General features: G+C 43.6%; 1 protein-coding gene across 1 annotated transcript in view; it reads left to right on the forward strand.

The window, feature by feature from the left end:
- The first annotated feature begins 533 nt into the window (after positions 1-533).
- Positions 534-25363, forward strand: part of LOC124775263 (gustatory receptor for sugar taste 64e-like) — a 155989-nt gene continuing 131159 nt past the window's right edge. Inside the window, 1 exon segment of the mRNA XM_047250102.1 lies at positions 534-841. Coding sequence (XP_047106058.1) covers positions 534-841 — 308 coding nt within the window.

Raw genomic sequence — 25363 nt, forward strand, 5'->3', positions numbered from 1 at the left:
CAACACGCGGGGAGCTCTTCCGTCAACTCGACCCGCTCGTTACACACAACCGACATACATCACGTGGCGACTCGGTACAACCGACCACGCATACTTCGCGCTGGAGAGCCACACTCCCTCCCGTTTCCACCACACTCTCTACGCGCAACCCCCTACTCCCGCACCACCACACGAGGTTACAACCGCTCGAAGATCTCACTTCCTCCATAGCAGTTTCCCGGAAGCAAAAACGCAGATACCGATAGCAGAGGGAAAAGACAGCCAAGCAGCCACTTCATGACAGACAACATCAAACAAACATGTCAGGGGAAGAAAAGGAAAACCAATGCAATCTAAACACAAGGTGTAGCACGAGTCGATACACGGCTCAATCTCCTTTCATATTACAGTGGCGGGTCCGCCTTGCGTGACACCTAGTGGCCTTTTCCGATCTATACAGGAGTGTGCGAATAATTTTGATCAAATAGCGTGTTAGTTTTCCCATTATTTCCTGAGAAGTTGTTCCAGATGTGGTATTGTTTACAGCGCGCGGCATGCTGATGTGGAGCCGGGACGAGTCGCTGGAGGCGCGCAACAAGCTGTCCGGCAAGTTGCGGGAGGCGGCGGCCGCAGCAGTCTCCGCCCCCGCACTGCACCCCCGCAAGGTGGCGCCGGCAGGGGCCGCCCCGTCGCGGCCGGAGGCGGGGGCCGTCTTTCACAACGACTTCGCGTTCGCCGTCGGCCTGGCGCAGTGCTTCGGGATGTTCCCCGTTCAGGGCTGCCGCGAGCCGGACCCCACCTGCGTCAGGTACGGCAACTGTTCCCAGTTCCCAGGGTACGGCAGCGGGCGCGCACCTAGGGCGTGCGTGGGGGTGCGAAAAAAATGAAGAATGTCAAAGGTCAAAAAGAAATAGCAGAAGGCTGGGCGACATATGTCAGGGAAGAGGAAGGAAAAGGAGAAGAACAACAACTTTAAAAACAATTAGAGACTGGATTGCACGAGGGTTAAAGTGACGTAGCAGGGCTTTCTATATTTTTTATTCTCGCTGTAAAAGAAAGTTCATGTCACATACTGACCATAAGAATTACAAAATTCACACTTAATTTATCCCTTTTCAATATAATTCTCACGTTCGACCACAGATCTTTTTCCACACCGAAACAGGAGTATGTATATCTAAACCAGGGATTCCCAACAAAATTTTCTCGAGGACCCCCTGATCGAGCATGATTGTTACCTTGTCATATCACAGTATCAAGTACCTAAAACAGCCAAATTAAGAGTCTTTTTATACGTTTTCTATTTTTGGTACTTAGAAAAAACATTGACATATACATTATTGAAAAAATATTGAGCTTAAAACTTTTTCAATTTAACCATCATTGTTATTGTTAAATTTTTGATTATTGCTCAAAATCTTTGTCTTCAAATCTGGGTGTTAGTATAACAAACTCCTTAAAAAATAAAAATTGAGTATGAACTGAAAATGACAGGAAAAGATTAAAACTGAGTGTATTGGTCTTTCAAGTGGACTACACTTGAGTTATCATTGAGTAGACATTTGTGAAAAATAAGAAAACACTAATTTCATACAAGGTATTATTTATTTGAAAAAATACAGTTACAACAGAGTACTCCATCATTATACACTTAGTTTTAATTTTCAGTTCTTAATGAGATAAGTTCAATCTGACCTTTGAGTCCATCTTGCGGACCCCTCTGGGATAGCTCGCGGACCCCTGGGGGTCCGCGGACCACTTGTTGGGAACCACTGATCTAAACAGTAAAAACTATGGTCCTGCTTCCTCAGGCACTGGCGGATGGCATTGTTCGTAGTCTCTTCATCTTCAAAATGTTGCCTCCCATAAGCGACTTCGAGTGTACAGAACAGATGCAGGTCTGGTGGTGCAACAGACTGGATGCTGCTGTTTTCCTCGAGTGTTTATCCTGGTCGGTCACAATTATCGGTACCCAGCACGCATAAATATTGGAGTAGCCCAGTTTTTCGATAACAGCTAAAATATTGCCTTTACAATGAAGACACGACGAAACAGTTCTTCTGCTTTTACTCGGAGGTTGCCACAGATTAGTCGGTCAAAACACTGGATGTTGTGCTTAGTCACTGCAGGCGCTGACCGGTCGCTTCACCTTGCAGCAGCTAACTGTGTCTGTCCTCCAGTATCTCTACAGCGACGAACACATCGTCTAGCACACCAAATGAATTCCCAATTGCGAATAAGGACTACCATCAGCTGCAGAATGGAATGACGACAGTGAAAATTTGTCCCGGACGAGGACCCGAACCCCGATTACCATCTTATCGCGAGCGGTCATCTTACTATTTGGCTGTCAGTGCACGACCCACGACCAGACCCAAACTTCCACGTGTCGTCAACCATGCACCTACGACCTTTACTAGTACATACATTATGTATATTCCCGTACAGATCAGAAATTGTACGTGAAAGTTGCTTGCCCGGTATCGACAGATAAATGAGGTATTGCAGTGCCTGTGTTATTCTAATTACGATGCAAAGTTCCTTTGGACATGCATGCATATATCTCATCGTATATATCGTCTAGCGGTGTGACGTCCTCCTTTACTTCTCCATACTCCTTCTTCAGCCTTTCATGAATACAATTATACGTTTCACTTTCTGCAGTAAGTACACTGCTGGCCATCACGAAGATGACGTGCTACGACCGCGAAATTTAACCGACAGGATGAACATGCTGTGATATGCAAATGATTAGCTTTTCAGACCATTCACACAAGGTTGGCGCCGGTGGCGACACCTACAACGTGCTGACATGAGGAAAGTTTCCAACCGATTTCGCATACACAAACTGCAGTTGACCAGAGTTGCCTGGTGAAACGTTGTTGTGATGCATCGTGTAAAGAGGAGAAATGCGTACCATCACGTTTCCGCCTTTGATAAAGGTCGGATTGTAGCCTATCGCGATCCAATGACTCTTAGCAGAATATGGAATCGGTGGGTTCAGGACGGTAACACGGACGTCGTGCTGTATCTCAACGGCCTCGTATCACTACCAGTCGAGATAACAGGCATCTTATCCGCATGACTGTAACGGATCGTGCAGCCTCGTCTCGATCCCTGAGTCATCAGATGGGGCCGTTTGCAAGACAATAACCATCTGCACGAACAGTTCGACGACGATTGCAGCAGCATGGACTATCAGCTCGGAGACCATGGCTGCGGTTACCCTTGACGCTGCATCACAGACAGGAGCGCCTGCGATCGTGTACTCAGCGACGAACCTGGGTGCACGAATGGCAAAACGTCGTTATTTCGGATGAATCCAGGTTCTGTTTACAGCATCATGATGGTCGCATCCGTGTTTGGCGACATCGCGGTGAACGCACATTGGAAGCGTGCATTCGTCATCGCCATACTGGCGTTATCACCCGGCGTGATGGTATGAGGTGCCATTGGTTACACACACGTCTCGGTCACCTCTTGTTCACATTGACGGCACTTTGAACAGTGGACGTTACATTTCAGATGTGTTACGACCCGTGGCTCTACCCTTCATATGATCCCTACGAAACCCTACATTTCAGCAGGATAATGCACGACCGCATGTTGCAGGTCCTGTACGGGCCTTTCTGGATACAGAAAATGTTCGACTGCTGCCCTGGCCAGCACATTCTCCAGACCTCTCACCAATTGAAAACGTCTGGTCTGGTCAATGGTGGCCGAGCAACTGGCTCGTCACAATACGCCAGTCACTACTCCTGATGGACTGTGGTATCGTGTTGAGGCTGCTTGGGCAGCTGTACCTGTACCACGCCATCCAAGCTCTCAATGCCCAGGCGTATCAAGGCCGTTATTACGGCCAGAGGTGGTTGTTCTGGGTACTGATTTCTCAGGATCTATGCACGCAAATTGCGTGAAAATGTAATCACATGTCAGTTCTAGTATACTATATTTGTGCAATGAATACCCGTTTATCATCTGCATTTCTTCTTGGTATAGCAATTTTAATGGCCAGTAGTGTAATTCAATCACACAACGCTACCTTATACATAGGTTAACGTCGATCATTTTCTAAACTTATGCAATGCTGCTGTTGAGGTAGGATGCTTTTACTGGAATGAACTGTAGAACATTTCCATAAGTGCGCCAAATTAATGATTACTACGTTACCAACTTTATGAAGCAGAAAAAGCATAGAAGACATTACTTTCTAACTAGCCCTCGCAGTGCACCAATTTTATTTATTTTTCGAGCCCAGGACATAAAATAATTACAAAAACTAATAAGTATTGATTCGCATAACAAACTTGCAAAATTAAATGTGTACAGTAGTATTTATGACACAGATTCAATAATATACACAAACAAGCAGCAGATAAACAAGCAGCAAGATGATTATATTTTTTGACGGGCCCAGTATTCGGCGGTTATCACAGCAGTTTCACTGGGTGCAGCAAGATTACGGATAGTGCATGCAACCGGTAGGTTCCTGCAGACTAGCAGATGTTGTCCGTCCTGTACGTCATCTCACTCACAAGTTTCCCCCTCATTCCTGAAGCCCCACTTCCTGAGGTTGGCTTTGCACCTTGACACCCCAATTCGCAATCTGTTCAAAGTCTTCCAGGTCACGTATGACAGGTGTGAACCTTCGGCTATTTCCTCCTTGACCGTTATGTGATTGTCTTCAGCTAGGGAGTCTCGCGAAAGCTCCTCTCTGCGACTTCTGGGAGATGAACGAAATGCCACAGTTTTCTGTAGGAAGATTTCTCTTGACCTCAGTCTTCGCTGTTGAGGGTCATGTCCGAACAAAGGATGTCTAGGGTCGCTTTCTTTTTTTTCTTCTCCACTTCTGCTGCAGCTTGCCTTCGAATGCATGGCGGTGCTATGTCCATAATTTGGTACAGCTTATTGACAGCAGTAGGTCGTAAGCAGCCTGTAACAATGCGTCCTGTCTCGTTCAGGGCTGTATCTACATGTTTAGCATGTGCAGAGTTTTGCCAGACGGTGGCTGCGTATTCTGCCGTGGAGAAACATAGTGCCAAGGCAGATGTTCTAAGTACTTGTGGCTGGGCACCCCTCGTGGATCCTGTAAGTTTGCAGATGATGTTGTGCCGCTCTTTTACTTTGAGGCTCGTTTCTTCACAGTGGGCTTTGAATGTGAGGGAACGGTCCATCTTCACCCGAAGGTATTTAGGAGTTTCGCAGTGGAGTAGTTGTTCTCCTCTCCAAGTGATGTTCAGTTTCCTTTTGGCTTCCCTATTTCTTAGATGGAATGCACAGACTTGGGTCTTTCCAGGTTTCGGTTTCAGTTGGTTTTCATCGTAATACCTGGCCAAATTTTCAAGAGCTGTTGTCAGTTTCACCTCTACTTTCTCAAAGGAGTGCTGTATCATCAGCGTATATGAATGCCTTAGTTGAAGAGTTAATTGGCTCGTCATTTGTGTAGATATAACAGTGGAGACAGCACACTTCCCTGAGGGGGACCATTTTTCTGCATTCTCCATCGACTCTTCTTGTCTCGAAGAGAGACGAAGTACCTCCTGTTTTGCAGCATACACTGAAGGATCTGAGTTAGTCGGTAATCCTTTGTAGCTAAGTATACTTGCACCAGGATGTGAGGATATTCGGATTGCACTGCAGTGAATAATAATTCAACAGGAACAAAAAAAATCGATTGCGTAACGAATCACAAGTACAGAGGTTGCCGACTGTTGCCGAGTGGCGTGGATTGATGGAGGAGACTGAAAAATTTCAAAGAGGAGCACCTTCTTTGTGTTATTGCGAAATAGTTTAAAGAGTTTCGTGGATATGATAGTGAAATAGCAATTACTAAAACAAAAGCGTTTGATTCCAGCGTGATCTTTTCGCGAAATTTCTATCACCAATGTTCTCCTCCAAAAGTCTAAATATTATGTCGATTCCCATCGGCTTAGCAAGAAACGTCCGTCAGAATAAAATAACAGAAATCAGAGCTCATATAGATAGATTTAGGTGTTTATTTTTCCCTCATACAATTCGGGAATGGTACAAACTATGTCCGACGTAACTGACACACGAAATCTAAACTGGAAAACACAGTTATGTTGGATGAGCACCGTTCTGAGCCTTTAGCTTAATATAAACAACAAGACAAAAAATTCTTCTGGAAGTGTTTTCCAAAACTATTCAGTTAACACCATAGAAATTAAATACTCGCTCAAAGTATTCACTGTGGCGAGAAGAGCTATTCTTGTGCACTGTACTAAACAACAAAGTCTTGCTAAAAGCCAATAATTGGAAAAAAAATAATCGAGTACCTTTCCGGATGACATAACTGGTGGAACAAAAGTTAAAGTTCCAACAGGCTAAGCTAGCCAGGCTGAAAGACTCTACAGAACAGGAAGACGACTACTCCGTAGCATCACCAGACTCCCCCCTCAGACACCGAGCAATCACGTGTATGACATCACCAACACAGAACCGCTACAAACTCGACTAACGAAACTACGCGCCAACTATGGCAGACACATATTGACGAAACGACCAGACATAGAGGACTTGTTGACCTCTACAATCAGGGAAAGGAGACACCCAAAGTACAAATATACTCACCCAGTGCGTACAGTGGCACACAACACGTCTTCCCACTTCCCAGACCTGGCTCCCACCGTGACCCCACTCATATACGACATACGACGCCCACACTCCCCCCCCCCCCTCCCCGCCCACCATCTCGCCGCCAGGCAATAGGCAACGGCCCTGCACACACACACGCACTCACGCGCGCACACACACACACACACACACACACACACACACAACGACCACATACACACAAATAAACAACACAAACCGAAAAGTAATAAACAAGCACAAAACTGATTAGCAAAATAATAGTGATAATAATAAGTAGCGCAGTATTAACACCTTCTAGATGTAATTCTCTTTAGATCCAAATCTATACCTTCCCATATCCTCATTATGAACATATGGTAAGCTGGCCGGTGTGGCCGTGTGGTTCTAGGCGCTACAGTCTGGAACCGCGTGACCGCTCGGTCGCAGGTTCGAATCCTGCCTCGGGCATGGATGTGTGCGATGTCCTTAGGTTAGTTAGGTTTAAGTAGTTCTACGTTCTAGGGGACTGATGACCTTAGAAGTTAAGTCCCATAGTGCTCGGAGCCATTTGAACCATTTGAACATATGGTAAACACAAAATGAAAATCCGCTAAATGTAAAAATCTGCATCAAATATCTCCTGCAATATATGCTTAGTGACTAGATCCTGTCATACCCCATCGCACCATGTAGCTAAAATAAACTTAATTTTGCCATAGCAGGAACACTCATGTACAACTAATCGACAAAATAACATAGTAATAGCAGCCAATGCAATAATCTTAGAAGAAATACTCTTATATCTAAATTTATGTTTTGCTTATCCTTTTTTATTGTTTTTTATGTTTCTTTTCTTCTGTGCTTTTATAAATGTCTATTAAATGTTAAAATCCAAATACTGTAAACCTTATATTTTGTCAAAGTGATTACGCTTATCACAAGTGCAAGCAAATGAAATAAAGAAGCAAAAATTGTATTGTACGCCATTGGCCGAAAAAGAGCAATCAGCAGAGCTTTAGTAAGGCCCGAGGGAATGAAACTGAAATGTGCAGTGGTCGTGAAAGCTAAGCCCAGGCAGAGCACAAGTAATGAAAACGTTAATTTTCCTAGCTACAATCACCGAAAAAATGACGAAGCCAAGACTCACTGAGCTGTTTGAGTCCAGTCCCTGGGGTTGCGACGTCTTTGTTGAAGAGCAGCGGTCGGCAGTGAACTGGACAGCAGCAATGGCGGCAGCTCTGGGTTGGTGATGTCGCTGCCTTATGCTGCCCTGATGCGAGCTTAATCCTCGGTGTGCGGAATACTACGTATTGGCTGCTTGAGTGGGCGGCAGAAGCAGAACCTACTCTAGACTGACGCATGCCTGTGCTAGCTGCACGCGCGACGGTCGAGCTTGTGGAGCGGCCGCTGGCGTCGCCCTCTGTTGGTCTACTCGCTGATTTCTCGGCCCTGCCGCAATTCAAGTGGAGCCGAGGGCATTTAGAACGTGTGGCCATTCGGCTGCGGGCGCACGTTGGCAAGTGCGCCACAGCAGAACGGTCGATAAATTTGCTGAAAATGGTTCTGTGAACGATGTTACGTACTTAATTGCGTCAGTTTTAATGATTTAGATGTACAGCAAGTTAACTATAAGTTGGCCGACTGCCAGACGGAGCGCAGGCAGCAAGCCAGGCCCGAACATAGACCGCCACTGGGAGAGGAACCACGTGGGGGGAACAAGCCCCGCCTGCCTACCAACGTGCAAGCATCTTAACATACTGAAAATGATGTTTTTATTTATAAGTTTATCGAGCAAAAGGCCTGCCTTCCCAGGAAAGGGCTTCGCAATAAAAAATTAAGAGCTTTTCATAAAATGAAGCAAGTTATGCCGGACTAACATCAACGAAAGAAAACTGATAATTACACTACTGGCCATTAAAATTGCTACACCAGGAAGATGACGTGCTACAGACGCGAAATTTAACCGACAGGAAGAACATGCTGTAAAATGCAAATTAATAGCTTTTCAGAGCATTCACACAAGGTTGGTGCCGGTGGCGACACCTACAACGTGCTGACACGAGGAAAGTTTCGAACCGAATTCTCATACACAAGCAGCAATTGACCGGCGTACCATGGTGAACCGTTGTTGTGATGCCTCGTGTAAGGAGGAGAAATGCGTACCATCACGTTTCCGACTTTGATAAAGGTCGGATGCTAGCCTATGGCTATTGCGGTTTATCGTGTTGCGACATTGCTGCTCGCGTTGGTCGAGATCCAATGACTGTTAGCAGAATATAGAATCAGTGGGTTCAGGAGGGTAATACGGAACGCCGTGCTGGATCCCAACGGCCTCGTATCACTAGCAGTCGGGAAGACAAGCATCTTATCCGCATGGCTCTAACGGATCGTGCAGCCACGCCCCCTTCCCTGAGTCAACGGAGGAGGACGTTTGCAAGACAATAACCATCTGCACGAATAGTTCGGCGACGTTTGCAACAGCAGGGACTATCAGCTGCAGACCCTTGACGCTGCATCACAGGTAGGAGCACCTGCGATGGTGTACTCAACGACAAACCTGTGTGCGCGAATGGCAGAAAGTTATTTTTTCGGATAAATCCAGGTTCTGTTTACACCGTCATGATGGTCACATCCGTGTTTGGCGACATCGCGGTGAACGCACATTGGAAGCGTGTATTCGTCATCGCCATACTGCCATATCACCCTGCGTGATGGTATGGGGTGCCATTGGTTACAAGTCTCGGTCACCTCTTGTACGCAATGACGGCACTTTGAACAGTGGAAGTTACATTTCAGATCTGTTACGACCCGTGCCTCTACCATTCATTCGATCCCTGCGAAACTCTACATTTCAGCAGGATAATGTACGACCGCGTGTTGCAGGTCCTGTACGGGCCTTTCTCGATACAGAAAATGTTCGATTACTGCCCTGGCCAGCACATTCTCCGGATCTCTCACCAATTGAAAACGTCTGGTCAATGGTGGCCGAGCAACTGGCTCTTCACAATACGCCAGTCACTACTCTTGACGAACTGTGGTATCATGTTGAAGCTGCATGGGCAGCTGAACCTGTACACGCTATCCAAGCTCTGTTAGACTCAATTCCCAGTTATTACTGCCAGAGCTGTTTGTTCTGGGTACTGATTTCTCAGGATCTATGCACCCATATTGCGTGAAAATGTAATCACATGTCTGTTCTAGTATAATACACTCCTGGAAATGGAAAAAAGAACACATTGACACCGGTGTGTCAGACCCATCATACTTGCTCCGGACACTGCGAGAGGGCTGTACAAGCAATGATCACACGCACGGCACAGCGGGCACACCAGGAACCGCGGTGTTGGCCGTCGAATGGCGCTAGCTGCGCAGCATTTGTGCACCGCCGCCGTCAGTGTCAGTCAGTTTGCCGTGGCATACGGAGCTCCATCGCAGTCTTTAACACTGGTAGCATGCCGCGACAGCGTGGACGTGAACCGTATGTGCAGTTGACGGACTTTGAGCGAGGGCGTATAGTGGGCATGCGGGAGGCCGGGTGGACGTACCGCCGAATTGCTCAACACGTGGGGCGTGAGGTCTCCACAGTACATCGATGTTGTCGCCAGTGGTCGGCGGAAGGTGCACGTGCCCGTCGACCTGGGACCGGACCGCAGCGACGCACGGATGCACGCCAAGACCGTAGGATCCTACGCAGTGCCGCAGGGGACCGCACCGCCACTTCCCAGCAAATTAGGGACACTGTTGCTCCTGGGGTATCGGCGAGGACCATTCGCAACCGTCTCCATGAAGCTGGGCTACGGTCCCGCACACCATTAGGCCGTCTTCCGCTCACGCCCCAACATCGTGCAGCCCGCCTCCAGTGGTGTCGCGACAGGCGTGAATGGAGGGACGAATGGAGACGTGTCGTCTTCAGCGATGAGAGTCGCTTCTGCCTTGGTGCCAATGATGGTCGTATGCGTGTTTGGCGCCGTGCAGGTGAGCGCCACAATCAGGACTGCATACGACCGAGGCACACAGGGCCAACACCCGGCATCATGGTGTGGGGAGCGATCTCCTACACTGGCCGTACACCACTGGTGATCGTCGAGGGGACTCTGAATAGTGCACGGTACATCCAAACCGTCATCGAACCCATCGTTCTACCATTCCTAGACCGGCAAGGGAACTTGCTGTTCCAACAGGACAATGCACGTCCGCATGTATCCCGTGCCACCCAACGTGCTCTAGAAGGTGTAAGTCAACTGCCCTGGCCAGCAAGATCTCCGGATCTGTCCCCCATTGAGCATGTTTGGGACTGGATGAAGCGTCGTCTCACGCGGTCTGCACGTCCAGCACGAACACTGGTCCAATTGAGGCGCCAGGTGGAAATGGCATGGCAAGCCGTTCCACAGGACTACATCCAGCATCTCTACGATCGTCTCCATGGGAGAATAGCAGCCTGCATTGCTGCGAAAGGTGGATATACACTGTACTAGTGTCGACATTGTGCATGCTCTGTTGCCTGTGTCTATGTGCCTGTGGTTCTGTCAGTGTGATCATGTGATGTATCTGACCCCAGGAATGTGTCAATAAAGTTTCCCCTTCCTGGGACAATGAATTCACGGTGTTCTTATTTCAATTTCCAGGAGTGTATATTTGCGCAATGAATACCCGTTTATCATCTGCATTTCTTCTTGGTGTAGCAGTTTTAATGGCCAGTAGTGTAGCTATGACGGAGGGCAGAAATTAAATGGAAAAATGCAACGTTCCATTCTGGGTCGCATGACACAATTAACATAAAGAATAGCACAATATCGACCCCGGAAGAGATCAACATGAGGCTCAATAGCTTGGCATAAATTAGGTATGCTACAGAAACATTATATTTATATATTTTATTTACAAGTCAAGTTCCGTGGGACCAAATTATGGAGCAAATCTCCAAGGTCATGGAACGTGTCAGTACATGAAATTACAACATAAAAGTAGTAACAGATGAAAATAAATGTTTATGAACCCGAAAAAAGTCCATAAGTTTAAGGAAACGCAATCAACAATACAATAAGAATCAGCTTTTTTCAAGGAACTCCTCGACAGAATAGAAGGAGTGACCCATGAGGAAACTCTTCAGTTTCGATTTGTAAGCACATGAAATAACCTAATACTGTTAAAAAGAAATGACAGTAAGGAATATATATATATATATACTGAGAGGCCAATGTCAAAATACCAATATTCGTTAACAGGGGTCGACAAGAGGTTCGTGAACTACACCACTTACTGCCCGAACCGCCCGTTTCTGAGCCATAAATAACCTTTTTGAACGGGAAGAGTTACCCCAAAATATAATACCATACGACATAAGCGAATGACAATAAGCAAAGTAGACTAATATTCGTGTCGAACGATCACTCACTTCAGATATCGTTCGAATAGTAAAAATGGCAGTATTAAGTCTTCGAACAAGATCCTGAACGTCGGCTTTCCACGACAGCTTACTATCTATCTGATCACCTAGAAATTTGAACTGTTCATTCTGTGAAATTAAAACGTCGGGTTTAGTTTTATTGTGTGTTAGAAACTGTAAAACTGAATCTTACTATGATTTAGCGTTAGTTTAATTTCCACAAACCATGAACATAGGTCATGTACTGCGCTATTGGAAACTGAGCCTATGTTGCACACAACCTCCTTTACTACCAAGCTAGTGTCGTCAGCAAACAGAAATATTTTAGAGTTATCTCTAATACTAGAGGGCATATCATTTATATAAATAAGGAACAGGAATGGCCCCAACACTGATCTCTGGGGAACCCCCCCCCCCCCCCCCCCACTTGACAGTACCCCACCCAGACCCCACATCACAGCCGTTATCAACACTGCGAATAATGACCTTTTGCTGCCTGTTACTAAAGTAAGAGGTGAACCAATTGTGAGCTACTCCCCGTATTCCATAACAGTCCAACTTCTGGAGCAATATTTTGTGATCAACACAATCAAATGTCTTAATTAAATCAAAAAATATGCCAAGCGTTCGAAACCTTTTGTTTAGCCCATCCAGTACCTCACAGAGAAAAGAGAATATATCATTTTCAGTTGTTATACGACTTCTAAAGCCGAACTCTACATTTGATAGCAAATCGTGTGATATAAAATGATCAATTATCCTTACATACACAGCCTTTTCAATAACTTTTGCAAACACTGACGGCATAGAAATAGGTCTAAAATTATGTACATTATCCCTTTCAACCTTTTTATAAAGCGGCTTTTTTTTACTCAGGCAACTGACTATTCCTAAAGGAAAAATTACAAATATGGCTAAATACATGGCTAACATGTGCAGCACAATACTTTAATATTGTGCTAGACACTCCATCATAACCATGAGAGTCCTTAATCTACAGTGATTTAATTATTCACTCAATCTCCCTCTTATCTGTATACCAGAAGAGTATTTCAGACGTCGATCTTGGAGAGGCATTTGCCAAGAAAATTATATGATTCCCAGCAGAAACTAAATTTTTACTTAATTCACCAGCAATGCTCAGAAAATGATTGTTAAATACTGTACATATATCTGATTTATCAGTAACAGAAATATTTTTACTGTGAACTGACTTTATATTGTCGACCTTGTGCTGCTGACCAGACACTTCCTTCAGAATTGACCATATGGTTTTAATTCTGTCCTGTGAATTAGCTATTCTATTTGCATACCACATACTCTTTGCCTTCCTAACAACATTTTTAAGCACCTTGCAATACTGTTTGTGATGGGTTACTGTAGCTTGATTGTGACAACTTCTAACATTTTGATATAATTCCCACTTTGTTCTACAAGATATCCTTATCCCAATAGTCAACCACCTGGGCTGCCTATTACTGCTAGTGCCCCGTTTAGAACGTTCTAATGCAAAGCAACTTTCATAGAGCATGAGAAATGTGTTAAAAAGCATTTTATTTATCATCTATGTTATCGGCACTATAAACATCCTGCCACTCTTGTTCCTTGACAAGGTTTAAAAAACTCTCTATTTCTGTTGGATTTACTTTCCTACATAGTTTGTAATTAAATATGACATTTGTTTGAGTACAAAAGCCTTTTAGCACTAAAATTTGTGCATCATGGTCGGAAAGACCATTCACCCTTTTACTAACAGAATGCCCATCTAGTAATGAAGAATGAATATAAATATTGTTTATGGCTGTGATACTGTTCCCCTACACCCTAGTTGGAAAAAACACAGTCTGCATCAGATCATATGAATCTAGGAGATCTACAAATATCCTTTTTCTTGCACTAACATACACAAAATTAATGTTGAAGTCACCACATGTAACTAATTTCTGGTACTTCCTACAAAGTGAATCAAGAACCCTCTCTAGCTTAAGCAGAAATTCTCTGAAGTCGGAGTTAGGTGATCTATCGACAACAACAATTAGAAGTTTTGTTTCACTAAATTCAACTGCCCCTGCACAACATTCGAATATCTGTTCAGTGCAGTGTCGGGATACGTCTATGGACTCAAATGGAACACTGTTTTTTACGTACATAGCCATTCCCCCCAGCCCACAAGGAACTCTTTGAAAAACAGCCAGCTAATATGTATCCTGGTAAAGGTAGCCTCTGAATTGTCAAATTATTTAAGTGGTGCTCTGATATGCCAATAATTTCAGAGTCAACATCTATAAACAGGTCACTAACTTTACCTCTATTATATTTTGATGAATTATGCTAATTCCTTCTATACTTGGAAACATTACATCCTCAGAAGTTGAGCCCTTAGTTAGAGGGGCTTCCTTTAGGCAGCTGATTTCCGTCTAAAAAAGGTGCAGATCTAACACCAACTACTACAGGAATTTTTCCATGAGTGAGTACTATTCATTCATTATCATCTCTGTATTCCTTATGAAACGAAGAAAATTGTATACGTTCTCAAAAATAAAAGCTCTTCTGGTTTTGATGGTGTTTCCAATAGAGTATTAAAGAATTGTTCCCATATAATAAGCCCTGTCTTATCTGAAATGTGTGATGTTTCGCTAACTCAAGGCATTTTTCCAGAGAGGCTAAAATATATGGTTTTCAAACCGCTCATTGAGAAACCGACCTGTTTCGCTCCTGACACCATTTCTCAAAATTTTTTTAGAAGGTGGCGCATTATAGAATACTGTCTCACCTGAAGAACAAAAATATCCTCAGTAAATCATAGTGTGCATTCCAGAGGAGATGCTCTACTGAAAATGCCATTTACATGTTCACTCACCAAGTTTCACAAGCATTAAATAGCAAAATAACGCCGGTTGGTATTTTCTGCAACCTATCTAAGGCATCTGACTGTGTGAATCACAACATGCTCCTAGATAAACTGATGTTTTGTTCGTTTCAGTGTATAGCCACCCAATGGATGATATTATACCTAACCAAAAGAATGCAGGTAGTTGTAGTTAGTCGTTCTGCTAATGTAGTCTGGGGACGTTATTCTGGCTGGGGAGAAATCACGTATGAGGTTCCCCTAAGTTCAAGCTTACGTCCGAAATTGTTTCTCGTATATGTAAAAAATCTCCCATCTAATATGAAGTAAGCACAATTAGTCTTTTTTGTGGGTGACGCTAGTATAGTAATTAGTCCATCTGCGTCTACATCTACATCTACGTGATTACTCTGCTATTCGCAATAAAGTGCCTGGCAGAGGGTTGAATGAACCACCTCCAGTCTGTCTCTCTATCGTTCCATACTCTAACGATAAGCGGGAAGATCGAGCACTTAAATTTTTCTGTGCGAGCCCTGATTTTTCTTATTTTATCGTGATGATCATTTCTCCCTATGTAGGTGGGTGCCAACAGAATGTTTTCGCAATCGGAGGAGAAAACTGGTGATTGAAATTTCGTGAGAAGGTCCCATCGCAACGAAAAACGCTTTTGTTTTAATGATTGCCATTCCAATTCACGTATCATGTCTGTGACACTATCTCCCCTATTTCGCGATAATACGAAACGAGCTGCCCTTCTTTGCACTTTTTCGATGTCATTCGTCAGTCCCACGTGATGCGGATCCCACACCGCACAGCAATACTCCAGAACAGGGCGGACAAGCGTGGTGTAAGCAGTCTCTTTAGCAGACCTGTTGCACCTTTTAAGTGTTCTGCCAGTGAATCGCAGTCTTTGGTTTGCTCTGCCCACAATATAATCTATGTGCTCGTTACAATTTATGTTATTTGTAATTCTAATCCCTAAGTATTTAGATGAATTTACAGCCTTCAGAATTGTGTGACTTATCGCGTAACCGAAATTTAGCTGATTTCCAAGCATGCATACAGCAACAGAAGAAAGGTAAACAGTGATCTTAAAAGTATCATTAATTGGTTTTCTGTGAACAGTCTCACCCTCAATTTTAAAAGGACACAACATATTCAATTCTGCACATCTAGGGTTACTACACCAATGATAAGAGTAACGCATCGTGAGGAAATAATAAACCTGGCAGAAAATTCAAAATTTTGTGTGTCCACATTGACGAGACTCTAAGCTGAAAAACATTTTTTGGAGCTCCTAAAACAATGTTGTTTAGGCACATTTTCAATTATAATCATTGGAACTCTTGTGGAGGAACTAATCAGTAAGTTAACACATTTTGCTTATTTCCATTCAATAAAGTCGTATGAAATAATGTTCTGGGATAACTCATCTTCAAAAGAGAAAGTCTTCATTGCTCACAGACGCGCTGTAAGAATAATATGTGGTGTTCAGTCACGACTGTCTAGTAGACATCTGTTTAAAGAGTTGGGCATATTGACTACTGATTCACAACACACTTATTCCCTCATGAAGTTTGTTGTAAATAGACCAAAAAGGAACAGTAATGTACATTACTCCACATTAAGGTTTTCCTTAGCACAAAAAGGAGTGTACAATGCCGCAAATAAAGTTACGACAACTCACTGATGTAAAACGTCTGACAGATAGCAAAGAAAAAATTGAAAACAAACTGAAAAACTTTCTCCTTGACAACTCCTTCTATTCCACAGAAGAATATTCTTATATTGTGATGTGTAGAAGACGGTGGTAAGAATTACTACATCACGTCTGTATTTAAATAATAACAATAAGAAAAAATTGATAAATGTTCAGCATGTTCCCATAGTATAAATTAATTTGGAATGTTAATATAAAATGAGTCGTTCCACATCATTATGATTTATCGTCCAAATGATCCCTGAAACATGGAACATGAACATAGAAAGAAGGATTCTTTACTGTATGATTATATGATAGCGGAACAAACACTGGTAGCAGTTACTTCTGTAAAATATCTGGGAGTATGAATGCGGAACGATTTGAAATGGAATTATCATATAAATATAATTGTTGGTAAGGCGCGTACCAGGTTGAGATTCAGTGGGAGAGTTCTTAGAAAATGTAGTCCATCAACAAAGGAGGTGGCTTACAAAACACTCGTTCGACCTATACTTGAGTATTGCTCATCAGTGTGGGATCCGTACCAGGTCGGGTTGACGGAGGAGATAGAGAAGATCCAAAGAAGAGCGGCGCGTTTCGTCACAGGGTTATTTGGTAGGCGTGATAGCGTTACGGAGATGCAAGAGAGGCGCTCTGCATCGCGGTGTAGCTTGATATCCAGGTTTCGAGAGGGTGCTTTTCTGGATGAGGTATCGAATATATTCCTTCCCCCTACTTATACCTCCAGAGGAGATCACGAATGTAAAATTAGAGAGATTCGAGCGCGCACGGAGGTTTTCCGGCAGTCGTTCTTCCCGCGAACCATACGCGACTGGGACAGGAAAGGGAAGTAATGACAGTAGCACGTAAAGTGCCCTCCGCCACACACCGTTGGGTGGCTTGCTGAGTATAAATGTAGATGTAGAAACTAACCAACTAAGTTTCTCATATATTTGACTCTAATCCTTGGCCTCTGCACGCAATCTAAGCCTTGGCCTCTGCAAATGGAAACTCACCACAGTGAAGCAAAATCCTAAAAATGCAGCTAGTGACATTTATTACTTAAGGTTCACCTGACAATGGAGTAGTTGTAGGAATTAGGGATCTCAAAATGAAAGCCAAGTTCGAGAATACAAAACTTTTATTTGCTGTAGTCAATTGAATAACTGATAACAAAATATCGCAGAGCCGTGTTCTTAAAAATAGAGTAAACTAAAGTAAAAATGACGCTAACCGCTCATCTGGACAGAGCACAAATTCAAGATAAATCAGGCAAATATAAAATTCAAAAATTGAACATACAAGATGCATGACAGAATTAGTTAACTGTAAGCTCCTCAAAAGACAGACTGCGCCGGCCGCTGGTGGCCGAGCGGTTCTAGGCGCTTCAGTCTGGAACCGCGCGACCGCTACGGTCGCAGGTTCGAATCCTGCCTTGGGCATTGATGTGTGTGATGTCCTTAGGTTAGTTAGGTTTAAGTAGTTCTAAGTTCTAGGGGACTGATGACCTGAGATGTTAAGTCCCATAGTGCTCAGAGCCATTTGAACCATTTGCCAAAGACAGACTGCACTGCAACGCGCGTGACACTTGTATTTTCCACGATTGGGTGCCAGTCAGGGTGAGATGAGAACTGGGAAGGAAACAGATGCCAAAATGAAGGTTCTTGCTCTTGAATTGCCCACAGTTGCCCTCCGCTTGGAGGGGTGACTGAATGCTGCTGCCACTGTGACGAACGAGATAAAAACAGGGGAATGCACCTGGAACTTCCTATTTAAGCCATACAGAAATTCATATTGCGATTCATTAAGTTGGTAGGCTACTCGTAGTTTCCGCACAGGATACGGTGGCTGATGCGCAGTGAACAATTTTCGTCCAACGCGCAGGGCGAACTCATTCGTTTGTTCAGAAGGGGTGGCCAACGCCCGCTTTCGTCAAGTCAGCGACACGCTATGACGACAGATTCGAGATTTTACAGGAACTATTCGTTAAAGAAATTTCATTTTTGCGTTACTTTTAGCTTTATGTGTTCAGCTTCATGATGACGTGCCCCCATCATGTCGTTAACGGTTATAGTTATTGTCATATTTGCACTAAAGTAAGACACCACGCGAAATTCGAAAAAGTTTGCAAAGAAAAACAGGAGTCACTATGTTTTGTGTTTGGTGCACATTACTCAATATGTTGCTGCATATCAAATTTAGCTAACATATTGATTTTTTCTTTGGACTTGAGTGGAGGTCTCTCTGTCAGCAGTCACAAGAAAATTTATCTGATGTAGCACACTGATCTGCGATCACGCCTGCCAGCGATAAAACCAAAATGAAATATCAGTTCCCTCATATTGCATAAATGATTTGAGATATCGAAATGAGGTTTTGGCAAATGATAACACGCAAAAGGGAGAGTATTTTGCCTTATGGTTATTATGCGAACTTCATCATACCGTGTTCTTACACTAACTACAGACTTTTTAGGTGAAATAATTTAATTTTTTGGGGCCCTCGATAGCTGGTGAAACGAGAAATCCTGTGGGTTTAGGAACAACGTAAATGAAGACATTACAAATTTACTTTTGCACCAAGGACGTGCTTTTTCATAATCTAGCGACCTTACTTTTGCTCACTTCCTCAATTAAATTAATTAACCACTGCTTCAGAATTCTCTCACGACTGCCTCTGCACAACAAGTTAGTGAAGTGACATTGTGTAAACTATGCTGTGTTTTGCCAAGAGAAGCAAATTTTAAGATGTCTACAAGAGAAATGTAAGTTTTGCTCAAAATTCACCACTCATGACGTTTCTCTGTAAGTTACAAATGGTTAACAAACTACGCGGAAATAAATAGCTTTTTTGTTGCATTTTCAGCGGAATCCTTTTTAGATGCTAACCAAAACAGTGCTGACAGCAGACCTTTCTGAATGGTCACCATGCAAGTATGGGCATGCAAGTGTTCCACTTAATATTTACAAAAAATGTGAGCATAGGCCTCACTTTAGAGCGACATTTCTCCTCCAGCACTCGGCATTTCCCCTACAGCGCCTGCCCACAACCTCCACCACCACAGCTCTCCCCAAGCATCCGCTGCCGACTGCCCATCTGTCAGCCACGTTATTCTGCATGGGCTCTACCGAACACTTTCCATTGGTTAGCATCGTTTGTACCGTGGAGGGGGGGGGGGGGGGGAACACTTTGGACTGGACAGCCCGTAAATTGGAGAGAAAGCAACGAACTATCTCACGTGATCAGGGTAGTACTATAGGCGGCTCTTTCTGATATGCAGACAGAAAGGAAAATTTCACACTTAAACATCCCCCAGAGGAACGCTGTGCCTGCAGACGGTTCCGATCCTATTGCAACGGATCAGCGCTAGGAACTGACGACAATAACATGTGGGGAAACAGGACGTTTTGCTAAAACTGGACACCCCCCCCAGGCGGATGCTGTTCCCTGCTTCAGAGACACAGTGAAAGCCTCGTTCTGGCCAAATACCGAGTGGCTATAGTTATATTTTCCATATTTAACACGTTATAACACGAAGACTTATTACCATATGAGTACCAATCTTGGTAACATTAATGTCCAGAGTATGGGGTGCATGATTTCCATGCGTCACAGAGCCACCGTCCAGTCCCAACTATAGCCCCCAGGTGCCGTGATCAGTCATTATGATTCATAGTCTCACACATCTGAGCAGTCGCAGTGCACTTGTTGACGTGTCAACATGAACTAGGACAAAAGGAGCAGGGCATTATTGGTGAAGCTCTATTAACGAAACAACAGTGATGCAGCTGCTTCGAGAATATCGCCAGTTGAAAGGATTACGGAAGGGCCCTCTTTCTCCTTCTGCTACATGGAGCATGATGGAGAAGTTCGAATCAAATGGCGAACTGGGCGTCGCTCCGGGAAGAGGTCGACGACCAGTTGCACCACAGATGATTGATGAAATCGCTGTTGCCATGGCAGACAACGCGTGCAGTTCCCGATCGTCAGGCAGTGCGGGTAAGCCACGACAGTTGAAAACCTCGTGCTAGGTGCTTCATTCTCAAATGTACAGATATGTAGAAGATCCATAGCGTACAGCAGCTTGCACCACAGGACGCACAACTACTTGTTGACTTCGCTCTCCACTTTCTCCCAAGGATTGAAGTTGACAAGGGCTGGCCCTGCACCATCCTATGCACAGACGAAGCTCATTTTTCCCTGGCGGGTGAGGTGAACACAGAATTGCCGAGTGTGGGGATCTTCACCTCCAGTCACTGTGCATGAAGTTCCTCCATATAGTGAACGTGTCACCGTATGCTGTGGCTTCATAGCTACATTCATCACTCATTTGTGAGTAGGTTGGTGCTCTTAAATCGCTCTCAGTGATTTTTGTTGTGGGGCTACCTGAAGGGCAGGGTTCATCAGGGGAACATTTACACATGTGCTGATCTGAAGCGCAAATATCGAGAGAGGTAGCCAGCATACCTACGGACATACTTCGTTCAGCTGCGCTTTCAGAGTATCTGGATACTGCTGGGCGCCTTATTGAGCGCCTTTTGTAGCAGTAATGGTACCGGTTTGTAAAAGTGTTTCAATTGAACTGATTCTGGCTCTAAGCACTATGGTACTTAACTAATATGAGGACATCAGTCCCCAAGACTTAGAACTACTTAAACCTAACCAACCTAAGGACATCACACACAACCATGCCCGAGACGGGATTCGAACCTGCGATCGTAGCAGCAGTCCCGTTCCGGACTGAAACGCCTAGAAACGCTCGGCCACAGCGGCCGGCTAAACTGATTCTGCATTATTTCTCTACCCTATGTCCTTGACACTAATGCTACCAAGTTTGGTAACATTAATGTCCAGAGTATGGGGTACTCATACGGTAATTAGTTTCGGTGTTATAACGAGTTAAATAGGAAAAGTTTAATTATAACCACGCGGTACTACACTGCCGTGCACTCGAGACTCACTCTCTGCCTGCGAGAAATCGAACATCTTCCCAGTCCCAGAAAAAGTGCCCAGCTCACACAATAAATTATCAAGCAATCGCAAGACAGCTGGAAAAACTCTTGATGCGATATGTGAGTCGTGTTAGAATGTGCTTCATGCTCCCACGAAAGCAAAAGTTATGCACGACGTATAATATCACCCAAACGTTCGTAATCAAAACTGAAATCTTATTATGTTCAATAAAGGTCTCAGCTCCGAGAAATACAGCTTGACAGAGTGTTGTACAATAAAAACAATAAGAAAAGTGAAGTACTAAAACGGTAAACAACGGACAACAATGGCTGACTTCCACAGTATTGTGAACTAGGTAACACTGGCTGTATTCAATAACAAACGACTATTGGATGATGCTTTCCGACTTCTTCCGATTCCATCCCAGGGTTAACTTACAGTTAACACACTATGGACCTAGCCGCGCGGGATTAGCCGAGAGGTCTTGGGCACTGCAGTCATGGACTATGCGGCTAGTCCCGGCGGAGGTTCGAGTCCTCCCTCGGGCATGGGTGTGTGTGTTTGTCCTTAGGATAATTTAGGTTAAATAGTGTGTAAGCTTAGGGACTGATGACCTTAGCAGTTAAGTCCCATAAGATTTCACACACACACTGTGGACCTATCCTTCCCTGTAAAAGAGAGGTTTGTCTCTTGATTTAAGTTGATGGAGGACCAAGTGAGCCAACACAGCGAAACTAGGAGTGTATCTGCGTTTGTCCTTTCGTTTGTTCCAGCTTTGCATTAAATGGCAGTGAAACACTGAAAAAACGAAGCTTCATATCGCTGTAAGCAATACGACTTTGGGCTATACCTCATTGCGTGCTTCCAGTTGTTTCATACAAGAACAATTATTGAAATTTTATTATTTTCATCGTTGTTGACGACGTTATCTCAGCGGCATGCAGCCACACTTTGTTTTATTACATGAGATATTTCAGATTTCCTCTGGCTGCGCTTCCCTGAACTTGCTTATTTATGCAGAAAATGTGACCTGATTTGGACTACACATTCCATCATCCTGTGGCGGGGTGTGTAGTTCTCTCACTTCACCTACCTAGATAGGTTTCAGGTTGTCTGCCCCTTCACTCTACGATGGTTGAGCCGATAAAAGTAGAACTGACGAAAAGTCAGCTGAGTACCTGCCACGCAATGGCCACATAACGCCAGTCCATGGACACCATCTGAAAGTTACTTAAACTATCGGCGGCTCGGGATTCTTGCATGATTCGTTTGAAGAATGTCTAAAATTTCCTGTAAGCTGGTTTATTATCTTTAAAACAGAAAATAGCTATCAGATACAATATGCACAAGAAAAAAGAGGGGTAAAACAAAAGCTCTGATTAAAAAGGGTATGAGACAGGCACGTATTCTTTTGCCCTTACTGTTCAGTCTAGATGTTGAAGAAGCAGCGATGGAAATGAACGGCTCAAGAATGAGATTAAAATTGAGAGTGAAAGGATGTCAGTGGCTAGATTCGTTGGTGACACTGCTATCTTCTGTGAAAGTGTGGAAGAACTGAAGCACCTATTAAATGGAATGAACAGCCTAATGAGCACACACGATGGTTTGAGAGTAAACCAAAGGAACCGAAAAGTAATGAGCACCAGCAGAAATGACATCCGTGACAAAATCAAAATTGGGGACAACGAAGCAGATAAAGCAAAGAAATTCTATGATTTGGAAGCAAAATAACACATGAAGAAGCAAGGAGAACACAAAAAGTAGATTAGCACAGGTAAAGAGGGCATTCCTTGCCAAAAATAAGTCTACTAAACATCGGCCATAATTAGAAGAAAGAACGTACGTTTATAGCACGGAAGTGAATCATGGACTGTGGGAAAACCGGAAAACAAGAGACTCGAAGCGTTTCAGATGTGGTGCTATAGAAAGTTGTTGAAAATTAGGTGGAGTGATAAGGAATGAGGACGTTCTTCACAGAATCGGTAAGGAAATAAATATATGGTAAACATTGGCAACAAGAAGGGACAGGATGATAGGACTTCCGTTACGACATCAAGGAATGACTTTAGAAAGTAAAAACTGCAGAGGAAGACTGGAATATAACTTATCCAGCAAACAGTACACTGGGCACAAGTCGCCTCAAAGTAGTTAGAAGAGTGATGAAACAAATAAAAATTAAAATATTTAAAGTTGCACTTCCTGGCAGATTAAAACTGTGCGCCTCAAAGTAGTTAGAAGAGTGATGAAACAAATAAAATAAAAATATTTAAAGTTGCACTTCCTGGCAGACTAAAACTGTGTGCCGGACTGAGACTCGAATTCAGCACCTTTGCCTTTCACAGTCAAATGCTGTACCAACTAAGCTACCCAAGCACGGCTCGTAACCTGTCCTCACAGCTTCAATTCTGACAGTACCTCGTCTCCTACCGTCCAAACTTCACAGAAGCTCTTCTGTGAACGAGCAGAACTAGCACTCATGGAAGAAAGGATATTGCGGAGACGTGGCTTAGTCACAGGCTGGGGGATGTTTCCAGAATGAGATTTTCTCTCTGAAACGGAATGAGCGCTGATATAAAACTTTCTGTCAGATTAAAACTTGTGTGCCGGAGCGAGTTTTCACTCCAGCAAAGCGCATTGTCTAGCAAATCTCGGCACTGCATTGTCAGGAAGTTTCAAAACAGCGAGCACTTCGCTGTGAAGTTTGGTTTGCTTCGGGATTTTCATATTTTTTGCGTTATGAATGGAATTGCAACGAATATTGTACAGAAGACAAGCTGCCATACCCGCGTCCAGTCTAGCAATAGTCAGACTGTAGGTGCCTTGTCAAACTTGTGCGTAAGCGTGTTCTGTAAAGAGATCATTTGGGATAATATTAAACAGGATAGGTTATTTCTACGTCATCGTCTTTCAGCTATTAATTTTAATTACATTTTTGTCCAAGCCCTGTACATTCCTCCTTTCTAGTTATGAATGATGGTGTAAAGTTGCACGCGCAATATTTGTACTATTTGTGGGTTTAGTCTACTGAGGGCTTTGTTTTGGGCTGTTAGTTCTGTGGTGGTGGTGGTTAGTGTTTAACGTCCCGTCGACAACGAGGTCATTAGAGACGGTGTTAGTTCTGTGGTGGAAAATAGTCCTAGTTATTTTGGGTTTTAGTAAGTTGGAAGTAATGATTGTGCAGGACACAGTGGAAATGAGGAAGGCAAAATAAGCCCTTCTGATAACTTGGATGTAAAGGTGAATAGAAAAGTTTGTGTTTTTGGTTTACATAACCCGAAAGTTTTGCTTTTATGATTTTTGTTTTGTGTATCTTACAATTATAGGCGAAATACTGAAAAAATGTGAAAATGACCGTCTCTGCCCTTGGTATTGCGTTGCAGGCGATACCCTTTTCATCTCTCAACAACAATGATTTAACATGGCAGTACCGCATTTCTCTTTGTAATTTCCCTTCACTAGTGAACTATCACGATAAAAGTGCCTACCACGTACGTCACTCATATTATCTCAGTTTCGCAGAAAGAAACCCACCCGTGACTGTTAAACACCCATTTTAACGAAATGTTGCACTCCAGCAATTAACTCAAGTGTGTGAGATCAATCACAAATTTATTTAAAGTAGTAAGCCCCAACTTAATTATTTAAAGATTCGAACTCCCACGTAAAAAACAGCGTCACATGTGTGATTACTATGCAAATGAATTACTGTATTAAATATTTGGCATTAACAAAGTAATACATTTTCGGTTGAAGACATTTCAGTTTTTCACGCATCTCATTGTTTATCGTCTATGGGTCATACAATTGTATAATTTGCAGGTACATTCAGTGGTATGTGTGGATACCGTCTGCAAAATCTGTTGTGAACAGAGTTAGTAGTAAAGAAGGAATAAATTAAAAT

This window comes from Schistocerca piceifrons, chromosome 2, assembly GCF_021461385.2.
Source record: "Schistocerca piceifrons isolate TAMUIC-IGC-003096 chromosome 2, iqSchPice1.1, whole genome shotgun sequence".
NCBI classification, from domain to species: domain Eukaryota; kingdom Metazoa; phylum Arthropoda; class Insecta; order Orthoptera; family Acrididae; genus Schistocerca; species Schistocerca piceifrons.